The following is a 21,528-nucleotide window of genomic DNA, read 5'->3' as shown; positions in this document are numbered from 1 at the left end:
TTTCCTCTGAGTTCCTGTCCTGCCCTGTGGGTCTGGTAAACCAGCGCGACCCGCGAGCCGGTGGAGGGAAGTATCACGTGGTGACACATCTTTACGACTAACGTCACCCCTCTCGTCTCCAGGCAACCGCTCTATCAGCACTCACGTCACCGCGCACCCGAGCCGCGCGGTTGCATAGCAACCCCAGCCGTGCGCTCTGCCTGGCCTCGCCGCGCGCCCTGCGCCGGGCTCTGACGCCAGTGTGACGTTAATGAGGCGGTATCAGTTTGTTGTGGCGGAGCAGAGAGGCGGAGTCCCCCATGGCCCGTGAGCTGGGCATTCCGCTGGACACAGAACACGCCACACGCACCCGGGCCTCGGCTACAGTGGAGCGAAAGTCACTGCTCCACCAGTGAGAATACGCGCGAATGTGGAATGGTTGACGCTTCTTCAAGGAGCGGTCTGAACTGCGAGACACGGAGTTTTATGTCTTTTTGAGGTAAGGCGCAACTTTTATTAGTCAGCTCTTTTAGTGGCATTCGTAGTTTAACTACTTTGATGACTACTATGCCTTATTTTAAAACACAAAAAGGGTTGTTGTCTGATAACTAAATATTGGATCACTGTGGCTAAAAACATGAAAATGAAAATAATATGTGTGTACATGAGTGACACATGGCTCACTACATGTTGTACTTTGTGCACACTGAAGCTGGTGTCGTTGAACTTAGTTTGAGACGCAGCTTCAGTTGCTTTCGCCTCTAGTCTGTATCTCAACGGTGTTTAATGAAGCTCTCTATAAGCTTTGTAATGTCTAACATGACATGTTACAATGTTCTAACACTATAACACAGCATTAAGATGATTCCAGAAAACTATCAAGAATATTGTGCTGTCAGTATTTTATAAATGTCACACATAACAGTGTGCTATCATAATGATACAACCATTTAGCTTTATAGTGAAAGTGGATTTATCAGGCTTTAATATTGTATTATTAAGGAACCATGCCCTCTGTGCGCAGGTTGTCGCCTTATTTCTTCCTCACTCAACTGCACCATGGTGATCATGTCAGAGACCAGCGGGGCTCAGTCCAGCTCTGCCCAGGGACGGCCACTGCAGGTGGGCTTCTACGAAATCATCCGCACCCTGGGAAAAGGAAACTTTGCAGTGGTGAAGCTGGCCAAGCATAAAGTCACCAAAACACAGGTCAGCGGCTACAACAAAACACTGTTGACTAAACATTAATTTGTCAGTTTGGGACTTTTCAAACATTTTTTAAATGCATGTGTCTGTAATTTTGCAGGTGGCTATAAAGATAATTGATAAGACCAGGCTAAATCCATCCAACCTGGAGAAAATCTACAGGGAGGTGCAGATCATGAAGCTGCTGAACCACCCCCATATCATTAAGCTGTACCAGGTGAGCAGCAGTTACACTGTGTACTATGTCTGCGTCACATTCAGAAAGAACGACTATCTATTATCAGCCTGTGCATGTGTCCTCATGTCAGTGCATTTTTGTGCATGCAATGTGTCTGCAAATCAACTGTCCCCTTGGTCTGATAGTAGTGCATCAAGTGTCTTAGTAAGTTAGTCCCTGTGGTTTGTTGGGCTTGTGGCTCAGTGCTGCTCACCGAATCATGCAAACAGCAGCTGAGTCCGACCCTTTTGACCTCACTGGTACAGAGAATAATTGTGGTACCAGGCAGTGTCAGGAGCACTGCATTTCTCACATAGTTTTCCTGTGCATATTGGTAGAGACTGCACCTATACAGGCAGCTCACACTGTAGCTCAACATGAATCCTAATTAGCCTGAGTCCAAGCGCAATGTGTTTGAGCGTCACGTGAAAGCAGCCACGTTTTAGAGCTAATCTAAATTAAAGACTTAGAGGATCTGCTTTTTCTCCTCGGCTGCCCCTGCAGTGTTGTGGCACGCGTCCGCTAACAAGCACTCACTCACCAACACAATAACCCTGTACTGTTAAAATACAGCTTGACTTTGTTTGTTTAAGGCTATTTTTTATCATGAAACAATCGAGTCTGATTAAAAAAAAAAAAAAAGAATAGTAGAAGAAAACAAGGGGAATTTTACTTTCAATTCTAAAGCCGCAAATGTTCCACTTTACATCATTCGTTGTTGTGCAGTGCCTTGAGAAATAACAGAATGATCCAGTCACTTTCAGTTTAAGACGGGCAGCACAGCATGAGATCATCATGTGATTCAAATCTGACGTCTTTTTTACGTCGGTTCACTTTTTTGGACCTTTCTTACTCTGCATTCTTTTCCACAAAAGCCCCCGTGAGAAAACTTCCTTTTGTTTCATGACCCTGCGCCACCCACACAGTACAAATGTTTTTCCACCAACAACCTTTCCACCATAAAGGTCATTTGCTTTTTGGGCTACCTGACATTTTTGGCTTTTTGATTAACTGAATTGGATATCCCAACCAAATTGTGTGCTATAACTAAAGTAAACTACAGGACCTGTAAAATTCTAAATATATATCTCTAAGGAGTTAATCACAGTTGTGGGAGCTCTTGACGTGCTCTGCCAGTTCTTCAAAGCCATGACGTCAGTTACACCTCAAGGTGACCGGGCCCCAGAGAGCTGCCCTATCTCACAGATAAGGCTGCTGGTTGCTTGGAGGCATCTGTGGATTGAATCATTTTAAGACAAAAGCTGAAAAGAACTGATCCCAGCCATTCACTGGAAATTTAGTGACATTTAATTCAGAGTCGGCCAGCGGCGCTTTTCAGATAGGCCTTTGTCGTCGACCAAAATTACTTTTTGTTGCCACCTTTGTGTCCCACAGGACTAATATGAGAATACTGAGCTCCAGGGAGGACTGGGGATTGTGTTGTTCTTTTGTAGATAAGACTGAAGCCAATAAAGGGCTGTGCTGAAATGTGAGACTGTGAACCACTGCAGACAAAAAGGCACACTGTTTTTTTTTTTAATAATAGAGAAAGCTTGTTGGTTGAATTCTTATTGATTACTATTGACTACCTCAAGGAAAAGGGCATTTAACACATTTTATATATTACTAATTCTATTTCACCAGCATTTTGTACCACAAAAGCAACATTTCATTGAAAGTGATGTTAAGTGAACTAATCTTGATATCAACGTGACGCAGACTGTGTTAATAGACTTTGAACAAGCTCGTTGAACCCGTTGATTAACCCTCAGTTTCTTCTGTTTTTAGGTCATGGAGACCAAAGACATGCTGTACATTGTCACAGAGTACGCAAAGAACGGAGAGATGTTTGGTGAGTTCACTTGTGTAATCCACTGGGAAATGACTCAAAGATGGCAGAGATGTAAAAATGAATTTCCTGTTCCCGCAGACCACCTCACCTCAAATGGACGCTTAAGTGAAAGCGAAGCAAGGAAGAAATTCTGGCAAATTCTGGCAGCCGTTGACTACTGCCATCGACACCACATTGTTCACAGGGACCTTAAAACAGAAAACCTACTGCTGGATGTCAACATGAACATCAAACTAGCTGGTAGGGAAATTTTTTCACCAACCATGCTCAAGAAGTTTTTTGTAAGTCTGATAAAGTCATGTTTTTTTCCATATTTCCTACAGATTTTGGATTTGGCAACTTTTACAACGCAGGGGAGCCTCTGTCAACGTGGTGTGGCAGTCCGCCTTATGCTGCTCCAGAGGTTTTTGAAGGAAAGGAATATGAGGGTCCTGGATTAGACATTTGGGTATGACTACTAAATGTAATAAGGCATATTGTTGTAAAACTGAACAAGTTAATAACAATGTTTTTTGTTTTTTTTCTACAGAGCCTTGGTGTGGTCTTGTACGTTCTTGTGTGCGGCTCTTTACCGTTCGATGGTCCAAGCCTGCCTGCACTTAGACAGCGGGTGACAGAGGGGCGTTTTAGGATACCTTTCTTCATGTCCCAGGACTGTGAAAACCTTATCCGAAAAATGCTGGTAGTAGACCCTGCCAAGAGGATCACTGTAGCCCAGATCAAGCAGCACCGATGGATGTTAGCGGACCCCACGGCTGCCCACCAGATCCTCAACCACCCACTGACTGAGTATAACTCGAACCTGGGAGACTACAGTGAACCTGTGCTCAACATTATGAATACACTGGGTATTGATCGGCAGAGGACAATTGAGGTAAGACAGGTTTCACAAATTCAAGTTTAAAATAAATAGTGTTGACAAATTCTAAGGTTATTTTGTTTTTCCATAGTCTCTCCAGAGTAGCAGTTACAATCATTTCTCCGCCATTTACTACCTGCTGCTTGAGCGAGTAAAAGACCACCGCAACCAGCAGCTGAGCCGTCAGTGTGGGACCTGGAGCCAGAGACCCCGGAGTACCTCAGACTCCTCCAGCACAGAGGTTAGTACCCAAACACACTCATATTTATACTCAAATAGGTTTTAAGCGGTTTTGCAAAATGACTAAATTCATGTGATATGTGTTTCAGGTGACCATGGAGTCCACAGACAGCTTCAGACTTGCTGCTTATTCTGCCCCATCCAAATCCAGCGCCCCAATCTACACTCCCGAGGTGGAGAGTGAGCATGGGGGACTATTTCAGGTAACCAGATTTGTGGAGTAAATCTAATTTTTAGCTGTTACAATGTTTATTGTGGATTGTTGTCACTGACTGTTGTGTCATGTTACAGCGTGTGGTGTTCCCAGTGGAGGCCAGTTTCAATCGCCTTCTGTGGAATCGGTCCATTTCCCCCAACAGCCTCCTAGAGACAAGCATCAGTGAAGAGGTGCGGCCCCGGGACCTAGAGGAGGAGGAAGCGTCCCAGACTCTTGGACCCCTGCTCCCTCCCACCACCACGTCCCGCAGACACACACTGGCTGAGGTTTCTGCACAGTTTCATCAATGCAACCCTCCTTGTAAGTGTCACAATAACAATTGATTATAACTAAGTCCTAGTTTTTCTTATGTAGTGATTCATATGATTCATATTTTCATGGTCTTTGCAGGTATTGTGGTCAGCCCCTCAGACGGTGCCTCCTCTGACAGCTGTCTGAAGTCGTCCTGCAGTCCCAGCACCGTGTCCCAGGCGGTAGCAGGGGGCATGTCCGCCCTTTTGACTTCTGGAGCGGAGAATGGAGCCTTACTGCAGACTGCAGCTCCTCTGGCCCTTTCCTCTCACCTTCTGCCCCAGGCACAGGGTGGCCTCCCTGCCAGCTTCCAGGAGGGCCGCCGGGCCTCGGACACCTCTCTCACTCAAGGTACATGAAGTTCACTGAAGTCCATAGATCCTGCGTCATTGGTGCTGGATCAAACAGGGATCTAACACTCTCTCCACTTTCCCACAGGCCTCAAAGCTTTCCGTCAGCAGCTGAGGAAAAACACACGCACTAAAGGGCTTCTGGGATTAAACAAGATCAAGGGTCTGACGAGGCAGGCCGCGCCTCTGCCCTCCTGCAGTCGCTGCAGCCGAGGGTCACTGGGGCCCGCTCTGTCTGAACATCGCACCATGTTGGAGGAGGTGCTGCACCAGCAGAGGTAAGGCTCATGTTTTGATAGTTGTGTTAAACATTAAACGTATGATTAGTTCATTATGTTAAGAACAACAACATTAAACTTACCATATTTCTTTTAGGATGCTCCAGATCCAGCACCAGCCCCACTCTCAGGTCCCAGCAGCTCAGATCGGACCTACCCAGAATCCTTTGCTGTATTTGTCCCCACAGCCGCAGTGTCCTTCCCCTCCTCCATCAAACATCTTCACCACAACGTCCATGTCCACGTCCATGTTTGACGCCCCCTCTGTCCTGCCCACCCAGGCTGCGTCTGTGCCCCTCCCGCAGCAGCACTCTCCCTGGCAGCCTGCTCTGGAGTCCTGCCCCTCTGTCTGCTCCTCCATGTCCCCTGTGGCCTCTGCTGCTTACCTTCTCGAGGCCCGTCTCCACATCAGTCAACAGCCACACCCTCCTCTGCACCTCCAGCCTCAACAACCCATCCCAACCACAACACATGTCTTTCCCCTTCACTCCAAACCAGCCATGTGGGGCACACCAACAAATGTGGACCCCAACATGCAAGATCTGGGCTTGGCTGGACAGCCCCAGCTTAACAGTTGTGTCATGGTGAAGTAACCCAAGCGTTGAAAAAAAAAGTTTGGACCACATGTGGCACTCCAATAAGGACATGTGTTTTCTTATAAGCTATGGACTAAGCAATAACCAAACCTTTGATGGAGACACTAAACCTGTATCCAAAAAGCAATAATGAAGAGTTTCTCATAGACACTGGAGAGAGACAGTAGCGACATAACTGCTGTACTTGTATTACTCCAAAACAGGAAGCTACCATCTTCCTCGTTTTAGGTACATTTCTGAATGTGTCTCACTTCCTGTTCTTGTTTTTCCAACATACTGGACCAGACCAAATGTTTGTTCTATTTTTTTTTTCTTTTTACATTTTTCGCCTTTCTGAAGAGATGTGTAGCAGTGCATTGAGCGTACAGCATAGTGCCCTAAGCTTACACATACCCATCCTGAAGGAGTTGAATTGAAACTGTGACGCTAGCTACGCAAAATGCTGCTTTTACCTCAAGCTGCGAAAAGACTGCTACAATCTCATCAGCCATAGCTATAGGAGTTGGCTGATTTAAGCACAACAAGGTACACTTTCAACGTAGTAGCACCTTACCTGAACACTTTTAGTTCATTTTAGACATTTACTACCTCCTCAGGCAACACAGTAACATTGAAAAAAGAAAAGTTATTTATCAGGATATGAACAGAACAAAGATGGGAGCAGTGCAATATTTCACACTCTATTGTGGATCTACGTAGGACGGTCAAAGTTTCGCCTGAGGTTCCTTTTTCTATCTGTGACTAGAAGAGGTACTGGTTGTGTAAAACTAAAATAATGCAGCCCTTTAGAGTTTTAACAATGAAACATGTATTTGGGGTTTACCAAAGAAAGATGGCACAAAAGAAAGGCCAACAGTCACAGATCACACTACTGATAATTTCACGTTAAATGTTGTTTTACATGTAGCATAGTCATGTGCTAGTATTCCACACAATCTTTCGAGCTTTGAGAAAACTCCTGCTGCCACCAAACTCCAGTTGTGTTGAAACATTTCTAGTTGGTACTACCGATGTTGAGGTGGTATTACTTTTTTGTACTTTTGTAGAAAAATGTAATAAAAAATGAAGTAAAAAAATAAATAAATAAAAAAATCATGTCATAGCAATACCATTTCGTGCTGGATAAGTGGGTAGAAAAAAGGTGTTTAGATGCTGTATTATACATCAACTTCAATATGTCATGTTTGGCTTGTTAGTTTATATCAGTCGCATGCAAAGTTTGTATTCCTGGTTTGGGAGTTACTTCCAGCACTCGTGCCTTTCTCTGAACAAAACGACTGCGACTTTGAAGAATTGAACAAGCAGCCACTCATTCAGAAGGCCCTTTTTGATACCTTTTCTATATCAATGTGTAAACAAAAGCACTTTAATTGTGTTACAAATTTTGTCAAAGTTCATACTTTAAACACTACAGCCCTTTTGATATGATTTACAATGAGAAGTATCCAATGTTTGTGTGTTAATGTGAGCATATGCATGTCACTGTCTGCGTGTGTGTGAGTGAAGTGCGAGGTCACTCAGATCTAATGGAAACACAGATGTTGACCTGAGAAAGAGTGTTTATTTATGTGGCTATTTATTTAAATAAACTTCACTTCCTAAATGTTTGTTTTTTGGAGTTTTTCTTTTTAAGATTTCAAAGGTGCAAAATAGTTTAAACTGCTTAATTATATGTATTTTAATCTAAATTCAAAAACAAATATCTAGAGCGAAGTTATTTAGACTGATATTTGCTCCTATCAGATAATTTTGATGATAAAAATGTATCTGTGTATTAATCCAGTATGTTGATTTATTTTCCCTTGTGTCATAGTTACAAATATCCGAAAGAATCTTATGTTCTTATCTGAAAAACAACGAACTATTGTTACATCACCACAGTCGTCATGCAGTGGAAGGAAATGATTTATCATAAGATGAATTTATCTCTATGACAGTGAACTGCAGTGCTTAAGTGGTGACCTTAGAGTGACGCAGTAATGATTCAAGGCTGACTTCAGAGCTCTGTAACACTAACACTCACTACATGTATTCATGCCTTAATAAAACATGAACAAAGACTCATAATGAACAAACTCCTTACCTTAACGTTGTTAATACAGAAGTTACTGAGCCTGAATCCTTCTTTTAGTTATAGTCAGTGGCGGGTACTCAATTTTGTTACTTAAGTAAAAGTTCAGATACAGGTAAAAAGTTACCCAAGTAAAAGTATCACATGAAAAAATCTACTTAAGCAAAAGTGTTTAAATACCCTTTTAAAAATATACTTTTAGAGTAAAAGTAAAGGTTAATTTGCTGAAGTGTTAAATGATATTTTAAAAAATTATATATATTTGGGTTAAGTATATTTTTAAAAAAATTCTTATGAATTTTTTCTATTTATTTTTGTTTGCTCAAAGCTGAAGCTTGAACTCAAAAACTTTAGTCAGGATGTTACCACAAACATGATAAAAAATAACGCCTCAAATCATATGATAAGTACTTTTTACTTTTCAGTATAGTTAAAAAATGTAGTGGAGTAGAAAGTAAAGAGTGTTCACTGTAAAATTTACTTAAGTAAAGTTCAGATACCAAAAGAGTCAACTTAAGTATAATACTTTAGTACTTGTACTCTGTTACCTTCCACCACAAGTTATAGTTATTATAAAGTGGCACCCATAATCTTTATTCATAAGGAAGACAGAATTATGACAAATGTTTGTATGTGGAAAGTGAATGACGCAACATTCAAGTGCTAAACACTGCATGCGCTCCAGTTTGTGTGGGGTTTTTTTATGATATTCAGGCAGGGGAGTGAGGGAAGTGTTAATTTACACTGGAGTGGACAGATCCTCTCTGTGACTTACTGCTTGGCACATGCCGCTCTCACACATTCAACATATGGACAGACATTTGGCGTGAGCCATCAGGAAGGATACGAAGGAGAGACTGGACCAGGGGCCACAAACACATCAGTCATCAGGAGAGGCCAGCTGAAGACATGACCTTGCTTTAACTAACTCGGCTTCTGCCACAGGCTCTCAACACAACATGGAAGGATTTATAACGGCATGTAAATCTGAGTGTGCTTAACGTGTTTCAGCCATGACTATTCAGACTATGAGGACTATGAGGATGGGAAGAGAAAAAAAATTATCACATTCTCATATTCTGCTTGAAAGTACATGGCAAGTGTCACTATAATTTACCTAAAAGAAATGGGGCCTAACCATGAGCCCTGAGGAGCTCCCCTAAATGTCAAACTTCTAAAATATATCATTAAAGGGAGGATTTTACAGTGGAAACATAGTATGTACTCTTTGTACACACAATGTTTCAACAGTTAAATCCTCCTCTGACTCTCATATGGCATATTTATCTGAACAAAAGAAAAAGTGCCCTGATAAGTCCTTGTGAAACTCTGCTTGCTGGCCACAAGCCAAATAAAGTGCAGAGAGAAAGTTGATGAGAGAAAATCAAAATGACTGAACATATTTGCAGGTTATGTAAATTTTTAATGTGAAAACAGAATACTTCCTATCGTTTGGTCAGCTGTCCAGTGTAGTCCATGGTAACAGAGGCTGGGTTTACTGTTTATGACTACATAAGGTTTGCTGAGTATTGGTGCATGTAAGCTGAGCTCTGGGGTTGAGGTAAATCTGTCTGGGTCACTCCGGGCACAGAACTGTATCCAGAACGGCTTGTACCTCAGCTTTACTTCTGGACTAAGCAACAAACCAGTCAGACAATTACTATAGTATATGCAATACTTAGAGCCAAGTTTAGTACAATAGTCATATGTCCATTTAAAGTTACTCGAGTTCGACAAGGCTGATAATTCTCCCAGCAGTAGCATTACACAGTCAATATTAGTTCAGCTCGTATAATGTATGCGTATGAATCATATCCCTGGCATTAAGGTGTTGCTGGATTAGTCAGAAGGTAGATTATATTTATGACAAGGGATGTTGTGTTTAGTACATCACTAACAGTATGAAAATAGTTCCTGTCCAGTTGGCTTCTTTAATACTTGATCATTAATACCCATGTCTTAGAAAAGCTGACTGTATACTTTAAATTTAAAAATAAGAATTTGAACCAGGACTTGATTGGCAAGATTACTTCCAAAGATACACATATCACAGTTTGACATGGGAATCACTGGTATGGGCACTTACTGTTATTTATCATGACATCAAATTGAATTATTATTATTATTAATTATGCCTTGGATTTCAAAATACCCCACCCAAGCATTTTACAATCAATTATTCTTTCTCTAAATGTATTCCCTCATTCGTCCATTTCATTGGGAGTCATCTGGACACTGGATGGAAGACACTTTCAGTCTGAAGGTACTGGTCAGCCGGATAGAATTTTCACTGCCCTGAGCTACATTAGTCATGCCCTAAGGGAGGAGTTAAAACCTGAAGCTGCTCTGCTTTGTTTACCTGCTTGCCTTGATTTGGTTCATTTTACCCTATTGTTCGCCTCTTCCACACAACTCTTTTTCCTGATGGCCTAGTACTGGATCACTCTATTGTTCCCTGCCAGCCTTTTCCTCACAGCTGTACATGATTAGCATTTGTCTTAATTTCTCACTTGACCAAGGTTTGAGCAGACTTTTGTAAACAGGAGGAAGGCAATCTTAACATAACTCTTCACTGAGAGGTTTATGGCTTTAAGATGAAGGTTGATATTGTTTTTTGTGTAGTGGTTATGTAGATGTTGCAGTTTTGATTGATCAATGCACCGGGCATGTGTTTACGGAGTTGACTACAGCATCCAATACCTAAAGTTTCATGAAAGAATGGGGGACACTGGCCTCCTAGATTTTTCTTCACGAGTTGTAAGAAAATGTGTAGTTTCAATCTGACAACTTGCCTCCTGTCGAGAAGTCAGCTATTAGTGAGGAAGCAGTTTGATGAGACAAATTCACATGGCCAGTGATAAGCTGTCTGCAATGTTAGAATATCACAACTCGTTACTTCACTCATAGCTCTGTAATGTAGGGTAATGGTGTCAGACCCAAAACCGTGACCAAGCTTGTGTTAAGATGCCAAGATATGCATTTGTGGGTCAGATAAGAGATGGTTATGCTCTTCTAACTGGGCCGAGAATGATATAAGCCCCAATTAACAGGCACACACAGAAATACGGTCGCTCTCTCCAAAAGCTGCAGAGGGGGGCTTGCAGTTCCCTTCCTGTGCTGTCAGATTAACACTCCGCTAATTGTGTGTACGTGAGCGAGAAACAGTGCACATGCGTCACTGCCAATAACCCGCTGGCAGGACGGGCTTGAATACCACAGAATCAGTTGCACCCAGCAAAACCCCATGGCCAAATAAATAAACAAGTAGAGGAAATGCGACTGGACAAGGCATGAGAGGGTGTCACAGGGTTTAAGTTTTGCACAACTAACTCAGAACAAACAGTAATGAAAGAAATATTAAAGTGTTATGACATTGCAAGGGTTTGAGGTGGTGTTTTTGAGAGGTAAACAAAAGTCTACGTTTACCCATTTATTTTCATGTGTGGCTGTAACAAACCAGTGGCATTCTAACAATCGTATTCTCTTGAAAATAAATGTTAGAGGTCATACAGTTTCCCTTACCAAGTGTTGGGACCAGTAAAATTTGCACTGATATGTGACTTGTAAAATTTGACAATGATTCACTACGAATAGACAGTTTACAGAAGATTCTAACTGCTCTGACCTCAGCATGAGTGACCTCTAAAAATCGAATTAAAGTGAACAAGTTTGTTTTAAATTCAAGTGAAATTTTGGCTTCTCATCAAGAGCTTGCAGCACTCTAATAAGATACAACTGATTTCAAATTAAATTCCATCCAAACATGCGTCATGTCTCAGCCTTTCTCTCACCACTGTGACATTCTCTCAAATCAAATGGACTGGTTATGCATTAACACATCAGGCAAGTGACTGTTGAGATTAATGATGTCTTCTCAACATTTGCTTAATTGCTTGTTTGTAAAGTCTATAAAAACTTTATACAAGCTTCTACAATGTGCCATGTGAAACCCTCTGCTACACCTCAGTTTACTCTAAAACAGCCAGATCCAAACTACGGCCCTCAGACTAATTTTTTCCTTGGCCCTCAGGCTTCCAGGTAAATTGACTCATTTTACCATAAACAGCACTTTTGACTGCATGTGTTTGAAATCTACCTTGATAAAGCAAATGTTGAGTGTGTTCTGTTGACCATCTAAGCATGAATAATGGTCTGATCTAACCTGTTTCAAATGCACATATTTGAATTATTCACTGCGTTGACCACCAGACTATAGCCCGCATCCGGCTCTCTGCTTCATCTGGTTTGATATGCAGCCCTGGATGAAAAAAGTTTGGACCCCCCTGCTCTGAAAGTAACAGTAGAACAGTAACTTCACTTAATTATATAGCAAGATATCACACAATCGCTATTATGTTACGTACAGCTACTTTAACCACTACTAAATGTTATGCTCCCGGTACAATATTTTCCTTTTGCTGTCTGGTTCCAGAAGTAATTTAGGAACTCCAAAGTACCGTGGAAATTGTGTGAATTATGCAAGTCCGGAATACTTAGCATTTCATATACAGACAGAAGTACTGCGGAAATGTGTATGACATGATATGAATGCATACTATACAGTTGTTCTTCCTGACAGGTTCAGTACAATGTGTCCATTTCAGAGGAGTGACTGTTCTCCCTTGAATTCCTTTGTAATCTTGAACAGCACTTAGTCATAACATAATCTCCAGCCCTGCTCCTTTAATGAAGCCGGATCTGCCACAACACTGCAGCTAATTGCCCTCTGTATCGCACACACCATTCAAAGCTGGCTGTAATCTTTCCCATAACATTCACACATCCACGTTAATGGACAGGCAGCTACAGCACTTTGATTTGGAGGTGAGGGGTGTGAGGGGGTCATAACAGGATTAAAGAAATAAATACACACACAAGCAAAAGATCCTGCACACTGAGTGACACACAAACACACCGGAGCCCAACCGTGTCAGCTGTGAACACGATGACGCACTTCGAGCCGGGCTAATATTGTGCAGCAGGCTTTGGCGTCTGTGTGAGCATTCCTCTACAGCCACTACATTCCTTCAAACAGGCCAAGCAGCTGCAACCCAATCAGCAGTGAAAGCTAATGTGCTAAAGGGCTTTCAAGTTTGCATGGGAAAATAATATCAAAGTAAACCAGTCGTTGAGCTGATAAAAATGAAATGGGTTTAACTTTGCGATTGGACTCAAATGAGATATGTTGTGGTGCATGTTGGGAAAGTGGGACAAGGGAGTTTGAAAATGCAATTGAAACAGTCTGGACTTTTAATTGGAAACATCATGGTAAACATTGGGGTAAAAGTATTTTTCATTGGAAACAAAATTAATATCAGGTCGTACTTCAAAATCAACCCAAGTAAGGCTACTGCTATGAGATGCTACATTTAGCGTAATTAAAACATAACACCGGGCTGCAGTAGTACATAAAGTAAACAAAATCCAAAGTGTCTAGTACTTTTAATCATTACATCTCTAATTGCTCTTGAGCTATCTTATTATTTCTATTTGCTCTAACAGGCTAGTGCTGTTCCCAAGACTTGAACCCAGGATTAGGAAGTATTACATGGGTGGAAGTCAATTAAAATGTCTCAAGTAAAAGTGTTTATATGCATTTCTAAGTTATAACAGTGCACTTTTACTTTGCACATACTTGAATGCCATGGACAATTATCTCCAGCTGATATTGATCTGTATTGTCTGACTTCAGTGGCTAAATCACAGTTTGAAATATGAACGTTACTTAATTTGATCAGCTTCTCTCATCTCTGGATCTAATGCATATAAACGTCTGTTACATTTGCATAGGTCTTGTGAGCCGGTGAAAGAGGAAATGTGGACAGAGTTTGGTGGTGTTGTTGCAGTAGCACATGGCCCTATCATGACTGCGCAGTACAGAACTTGTGTCTGAGTGGAAACTGTAGAAGGGGGAAGTCAGATGGCTGGTGCGTCACAGGGCCAGCTCTGGGCCTCAGCTCCTGTTGCACTCTGGGGATTCTGAAGCATCAGAGCCACCGCTTGTTGCCATGTTCGCCACACGCCGCATGTGGCTGTCAGGGTGACCGCCCAAACACGTCATCGGCTGCAGTGTAACCACGAGAAGCCAGACCAGCTGCATGGACTGTGAATATCTCATACAGTCTGATCAACTGCCAGCAACATTTAAGAGGGAATTAATACAGAGAAGTGTTTTCTTAAAGTGGACATTTGTAAAATCCACTTTTACGAGCTTTTAATCGTGTTAAAACAGTGTTCATCATGAACTTACTCAGACTTGTATTTAGTTTGATTCATGCGTGTTTGAGTATGGCCCTGTATTAGAAGCTTGAGTGCACAGAAAACTGCTGTTCTCACCTTCCCCCCCATCCCCACCCACAGCTCTGTACTTACATTCAGATTGCATACATATACAGGGTTAAAAATGCCACATGCCAATTTTCAGCAGCTAAAAGAAGTTGTTTCAGAGTCAGTGATTGACTACTTTTTAAAAAGTGGACCAATAGACTCCACTCGTTTATCTTTGTAAACAGCTATGTTATCTTTGCAGGTCATAGGTCATGGGGGCTGTTTTCACAGAGCAGTGGCTCCTTTGTGTGCATGTGTTTGTTTGTTTATGTGGGCCACCTGACTGTCTGGGCATATCACCAGGCCTCTGCCACTGAAGTGCACGCATGAAGTCATTGGCTCTGACGTAAGCTACTCCATCTTCACAATGCAGATGTGTACAAGGCCTTTTCACTTCTCAGGACAGTTATTCTGTTATACAAATGAGTGTGTCAAGTGCTTTTGGGACCAACTGGGTCATGAGTGTTTGTTGAGGCCGCGCTAACGCTGGAGAAGTGTGTGTGCATGTGTGTGTGTGTGGGGGGGGGGGGGGGGGGGGGGGGGGGAGGGGGGTGCGCGCGTGGGTGTGTGTGGGTGTGCACGTGGGTGTTTGTGTGTGTGGGTGTGGATGTGCGTGGGTGCGTACGTGCTGAGGGCAGCATGAGAGGAGCTGATTGTTTCTGTCCCGGGGCAGCAGTCATGAGGCCTGTGAATTTGTCTAGGTAATTAATAGAGTTTAGAGACCTAAAACTATTTTTAAAATTTAGCTTTTATTAACACTCTTTTAAAAACCAGTAAATAAGTTCAAAAGTAAAATAGTAAAATAGAAAATAACACAAAAACTGTACAAGCTTTACACAGGCAAAACTTTTATTTATTTATTTATTTATTTTTATTTATTTATTTTTTTTGGACTGAATAATAGCATATTTACAACTTCCACTGTTAAATTTGATGGACGATTGGCTAATGACAAACATCATGACTTGGGCGTCTTTGAAATGACTGTTTAAAAACATTTAAAAATTGTATATTACATAAATCATATTATCTAAATGAACGTTACTTTGCCAAATCCCCATAGGTGCTGTAATAATGTAATATTCTGGGAACCAACTTGGAAATGAATAATTGCAATGCAAAGGCCTTTTATTTTTCAGGTTGGTAGTCAAAACTTCTTTCCATAGTTTTAAGGCAGGAAGTTGGCAGATTATAGGAGGCCTATAAAATAAAGACAGCAATCCACTGTAGGACAGTGTGTTCACCACTCCCTCCCCCGCAGCTCAGGCCAAATTCAGTCAGAGCTGTACAATCAAGTTTGTTTATTTCAGTGACGCAAATCAAACTTGCCTAATCTCAGATTAACAGTGTTTAGTGCTTCACTCACTGAAGTCTGTGATGTTTTTTCAGTTATATAATAATTTCTATAATATTTTATCTTTTTTTTACACATAAGATGCCATATTTATTTTGATACAAACAACCCAAAACTTTTCTCTAATTCGTTAATATGTCTGTCACTCATCATGATTGACAGGAGATAAGAGATAAGTGTGTTGTCTTGATATGGCTCTTTATGTTTGTGGAACATCAGCAAATTTATAAACAAGAACTACAATTTGTCCTCAAGAATTATTTTTCTTCTTTGAGTTTTTTTTTTATTTTTTTTATTTTTTTATGTGACATCTCAAAACTGTTTAGATATTTCAGATTTAATCAATTCTTTATATCAAGTGTGTATAAAATGTTATATAACACTAGTTCATCTCACTAGTTGTGTTAGTGAAAGTTGTTCTCTAGTTCTCGTGTAAAGTCATCCAAATATTTGATTCAAGTTTGTCATAACATAGTGTCTGCTTTGGAGAAGGTTTAGGCTAGATTTGACTAATTCACTGTTTTTGCTCCACTAAACCTCTGTCCTTCTTCTCACTTAGACTGTACCATTAGCCCTCACTTGTGTCTTTCCCATCTACATTCAGTTACAGCACGTATTCAAGCCCAACGACAGGAACAGGCACTGAGTCCAAGGAAATTAGCGTACATCCTGTTAACGTCATAGTTCTTTTCTTTTTTCACTTCAGTGGAAAAACATTGACAAGTCTGACAAAGGAGAAAAGAGGGCAGCTAGAAGAACAGTGGAGCAGAGGCACATGCACATTTGGATTTTCTAATAATTGACTAAATCTGTAAGTCACATGAAAAATTTAACATGGCAATATATAAACACATAATACAGCAACACAACTACATCCAAGTGTGTGTAAGACCAAAGAGCAGATCAGGTGAAACGTGTTTACTTGTAGTATGATTGACTTCCAGGAAATGTTAGCTCTTGTTAACCATTTGTTGTCGTAACACAGAAGCCTATCAGAAGTCTTTTAGTGGAATTGGTTCATTTTTGGTATATTTTAAAACTCTGCATCTTACATTTAAAACTGTACCAAAACTTCCCTGGGACGGGTCCGTCACCTGCTTGTCTCCATTTAGTTACTGCTTTGCCTAAAATGTTCTTACTGAGTCACTTCTCCACAAACCTGACCAGTAACTTGGCCCTGTGGGGTCACCTGCTTTTCTCCATGGAGACAGATTTGTACCATACTAATGCCATAATGTGGAATATTAATATGTGCAAAGCAATAACTTCTCCATGGAGATGTGGGTGGCAGATTATCTACTAGGACAGATAAATAGAGCACTTTTAAATAAAATAAGAGCTTTTTTAATTTAAACTTATTTTCCATATTTAAAATGAAATATAATAAACTTATTGTTACCATCCGCTCTCTTGAATTCATCACAGCCTGGGGTCTAGTTTGTAGAAAAACATAACATTACTTTTAATCAACCATACCATGTAAGTGGCGGCACACATCATCTTTGTAGGTCATAAACAATGGGCCGGTGCCAAAAATGGGTCACTAAATGTTGTTTTGATGAATTGCTCCTCACCGCTCACACATGCACAAGAATTCACAGTTGTTCACTAGTGTCTATACTGCAGGTGCTTTTTACATCATCAGCCAAATCATACTGACCATGCCCTTCCAAAGGACACAACCCAATGCAAAAACAGAACATTATCATATTTTTTATATATTATACATTTTTACTAAAGGCGACTAAACCACAACAGAAGGATTAGTCTTTAATATCTTTAACAAACTGTTTAGACAACCCTAAAGCATGTAATGGAAAAGAGTGCCTTTATGTTTCCACACTCTCCAGTCCAAAATAACATTTGTTCATGAACGCACCGAGGAGGAAATAATGCAGCTGGGCCGGTAGCTGCTCTCAGGGGGCATTGAGCGGGAAAACCCTTTCACATTGTCACAGGCAGGAAGCTCTGACGTAGAAGTAGACACAACCGGAGAGGAAGATGGGGGCTCCCAAAATGGAAAGTCAACAACACAAATGCATCTTGCCTATTATTTAAAACTGCAGCGCTCTCTCCTCCAGAGACGTGCTCAGAACTCTACAGCAGTGGCTGAGCAGTATGAGTCGAGGGTCATGCTGCACTTTTACTCCATACACACACACACACACACACACACACACACAAGCACACCCCGACACACCTAGACACACACACACCTAGACACACACAGACTCACACACACTTGTTTAGACTTCAGTGTTAAAGGTCACATTACACATACATGCAAATGCACTTACATAAGCCACAGTATGTAAGGTCACGCCACAAAGAGACACTCAAGACCATGAAGAAGTGAGTGAGAAAGGGGGAGAGAATTGTGTAATGACTGTAAAAGGTGACCACAGACACAATAAAAGCCTGTACCACCTCTGAGCCATTCTGTAAATGACTGGGTTGAACACAGAAATATTTTGTAATTGCTGGTTGGGAGCAGTAATTATACAGTTTGAATGTGTTAAATATGTTGCAATTAGGTTGCATCATGTCAACCATATTAAACAGTCCATGTTTTATATCCAGTGCAGAGAGTTTACCAGCTGTACATTTTGTGCAAATAGATATCATTGTGTCATTAAGGGCATCTGGATTAAAAACACTGTCAAAACATCCATGTGAATTACTGAGGTTAATATGTTTATTGAGCTTGATTTGGTGAAAATGGTGTAGCAAAAGTGACATCTGTTCTGACCATTTGTGGGAAACAAAATACACATTTAGAAAATAGGCTCCTGCATATGATTTGAAACAGGTGTAAGTTAAAATCCCTTGTCCCTGATAGATTCACCTCTTAGATAATCTGAATGGTTGGATGACTCTCAAATCAAACTTTATGGTGTGGTTCAGGCAAAAATGCCACTGGCGTTTGTGAATGATTCAAGAGCTCTTGGCCTGGAGCCTGGTTTCATAAGACAAACCTTGTGTTTGTCCCTGGGGAGACGCCTCCATTTTGTCTGAGGGCGAGGGAGAGTGCTGCCTGTATAGAGACCTGAGTCATTCTAACAGTCGATTGGTCTAATGCAGAGCCTCAGTCCTTCAGCTCAAATCAGCATCAAAAAAGGCCACTGGGTCTGTGTGCCACTGTCTGCATGCTCCAATTTAGACTAACTACAGCAACTTTTGGGTTAGACAAACTGTTTATTTGGTTTATTGGTGAAAAAAAAATGCTACTTTGTATGGTAGAGTCTGCAATGTCCTCTTATGAACACATCTATAGACTTTACAAAGTTGAGAGTTGTGTGGAACTTTCTCCAATTAATCTTCCTATGACTGTTGCAGTGTGGAAAAGTCCTTGTTTTTGGGGCAAATGAACTGCTGGCATTAAAAGGCACCATTTTCCATGTATACATTTTTTTATATACATACACACTTCTAAAAAAAAAAGTGTAATCATTGTATGACTGAGGTGTCACAACATTAATCTGGTACAATGGCACACTGTTTTAATCCTATGTGTTCCAAGATAAAATGTGCACATTTACAACATAAAAACAGCAATCACTGACTGTAATCAGCATGAGAACACAATATTTCAGTCATGAGGACCATGTCAGTTTTCTAGGTTGAAGTACAAATAAAAGTGAAATATTAGATATGTTGAATATTCAAGTGTCATTTAGATGACAAAGTGTACCTCAGTCCATGTGTGCAGGGAGCTGAAGCATCAGAGGCACCATCACCACAGAAACTCATCATTCTTCTGCACAAAGCTACACCTGAGAAAATATGAGGGACAATAAACAGTTGATCCTTTAACCCTGTGTAAATATGCAGAGGTTAGTTTGAGAGTGCTGAGCTCCCCCAGGGGCCACACTGTGACGCAGGACCCAAATGCACTGGCCTCTTTTCCCTTGCATACCCTCACTCACACAGGCTGGAGCCATCACTGCACTGCACAAATGTACTGGTTTATTCTTCTGATAAAAAACAGCAGACACGAGACAGTGAGGAGATAAGAGAGGCAAGGCCAGGGGTCTTTCTGCTTTCATTTGGACACATTTGTGATTTATACGTTTTGACGAAGGAATGACGCAGACTGAGAAAATTAAAACCAGGACATGTTCTGCCTTGCACTGCCTCTCGCTCCGTGTTCATACGCAGATAAAGCCCTGTGATTCCTCACAATGTCCTCCATTGTACCCTGTTCCTTTGGGCTATTTCCTATCAGGATTAACTCCTGCCTGTGCTTTCTCAAGGAGAAAATCATCAGAGCTCACCTTCACTGGGTAGATCTATGATATAACACAAATATTCCTTTAGCAATATGTTATGTAACAGACAAACAAAGCAAACTATGAGGAAGGCATATGTACCATTAAACACAGACTCCATAAATCATAGCTCATAATTAATCTGTCATGGGCGCGAGTGCGGTTGTTATTATGACAGACAATAATAATCATAAATAAATAGCCTGTTTGGTGGTGATGTGGTAGAGTAACAAGAGGAATTAGCACATATATTAACTAAAGTAAATCTAAATGTTCTCCACCGAAGACGTGCTTGTAGACTTCCAGTTATTAATAGTAAACAAACCTTAGCCGTGGTCTCATGGGAAAAGGTCAAATGATAACTCAGGACAGGTGCCACAGTTCAGTGGTTTTGTTCTTTAGGGATCTGTGATGGACTAAAACGGGAGAAGTTAAAATGTTGCTTCTATGTAAACAATTTAGAGGTGTTGGATTTCGGTTCTTCTTAAATTATACCAATTTATTTAGCCAACATCCAACTACTGCATGACACTTTCATCAAATAATCCAAGATAAGAAACTAGTTTATTTTACTTAGAAATGTGACTTATAAGCCTTTCAAGTCTGTAAACATATACTTCTGTGGTCATTTCTGGGATACATTTTCAATAGTTCTTCAAAGAAAAATGACAACAATGTTCTATGGAAAGTGCTTTCTCAGAATCATTTATATGGTTTCCACAGAGTATAGCTTGAGTTTTACTTGTGGTAAGGGGACTTTAATGCAGACACTTGTTTGTGTATATGGCTTCAAACATCATTAACAGTGTCAAACTAATGTGCTATTTTCATGCCTATTGATTTCATAGGGGAGGTAATAACTCAGATTCAACCATTTGGAGCAGTGACGCAAGTACAACTTTGTAGGCGCTGCTGTGCTGCGGGCCCTGTGACCCAGTGACTGCACTCTGCTGGTTAGATAATGGTGAGTGGACTGCAGACAGGGCCTGCTCCCAGCCGGCTCACATAATGACACAGGCAACAGGCCAGGGACAAAATATGTGCCATTTTATCAGGATTTCACATTCATTTATCTTTATTTATACAGGAAGAGCCTAATGAGAGTACCAGACTCTTTTTCACGGGCGCCTGTGATACAGTACAATGCACAAAACAAATAACTGCATAGGTCCATTAAAACATGAAAAACAGGAGCAGGTGTGATTATAAATGTCTATCACCAGATTATTAAAGTGCATCAATGACACCAGTGTATCCAGTTTTGCATGTCCTTGAAAAATATTCCCTTGAAGTAAAATAACCAAAAGCCCATTCACCATTTAATTTCTAGTGTGGCCATTTTTTAGACGCACAGAGTCATGTTCAACAAACAGGTGAGATATTCAGGTAGTCCGTCAAGTATTCCTTTATAAAGAAATGTTAT

General features: G+C 41.0%; 1 protein-coding gene across 1 annotated transcript; it reads left to right on the top strand.

Annotated features, from left to right (window-relative positions):
- Window positions 1–271: 271 nt before the first annotated feature.
- sik1 (salt-inducible kinase 1) lies at window positions 272–6,857 on the top strand. Its single transcript, XM_033987486.2, has 13 exons — window positions 272–478; window positions 1,004–1,188; window positions 1,286–1,402; window positions 3,191–3,254; window positions 3,333–3,494; window positions 3,578–3,702; window positions 3,784–4,128; window positions 4,205–4,354; window positions 4,443–4,556; window positions 4,645–4,870; window positions 4,961–5,212; window positions 5,300–5,489; window positions 5,587–6,857. The coding sequence occupies exons 2-13, from the start codon at window positions 1,039–1,041 to the stop codon at window positions 6,080–6,082; spliced, it is 2,391 nt and encodes a 796-aa protein (XP_033843377.1). The 5' UTR covers window positions 272–478; window positions 1,004–1,038; the 3' UTR covers window positions 6,083–6,857.
- Window positions 6,858–21,528: the final 14,671 nt, after the last annotated feature.

This window comes from Periophthalmus magnuspinnatus, chromosome 21 (assembly GCF_009829125.3).
Source record: "Periophthalmus magnuspinnatus isolate fPerMag1 chromosome 21, fPerMag1.2.pri, whole genome shotgun sequence".
Lineage (NCBI taxonomy): Eukaryota > Metazoa > Chordata > Actinopteri > Gobiiformes > Gobiidae > Periophthalmus > Periophthalmus magnuspinnatus.
This window is presented reverse-complemented; position numbering and strand designations above follow the sequence as displayed.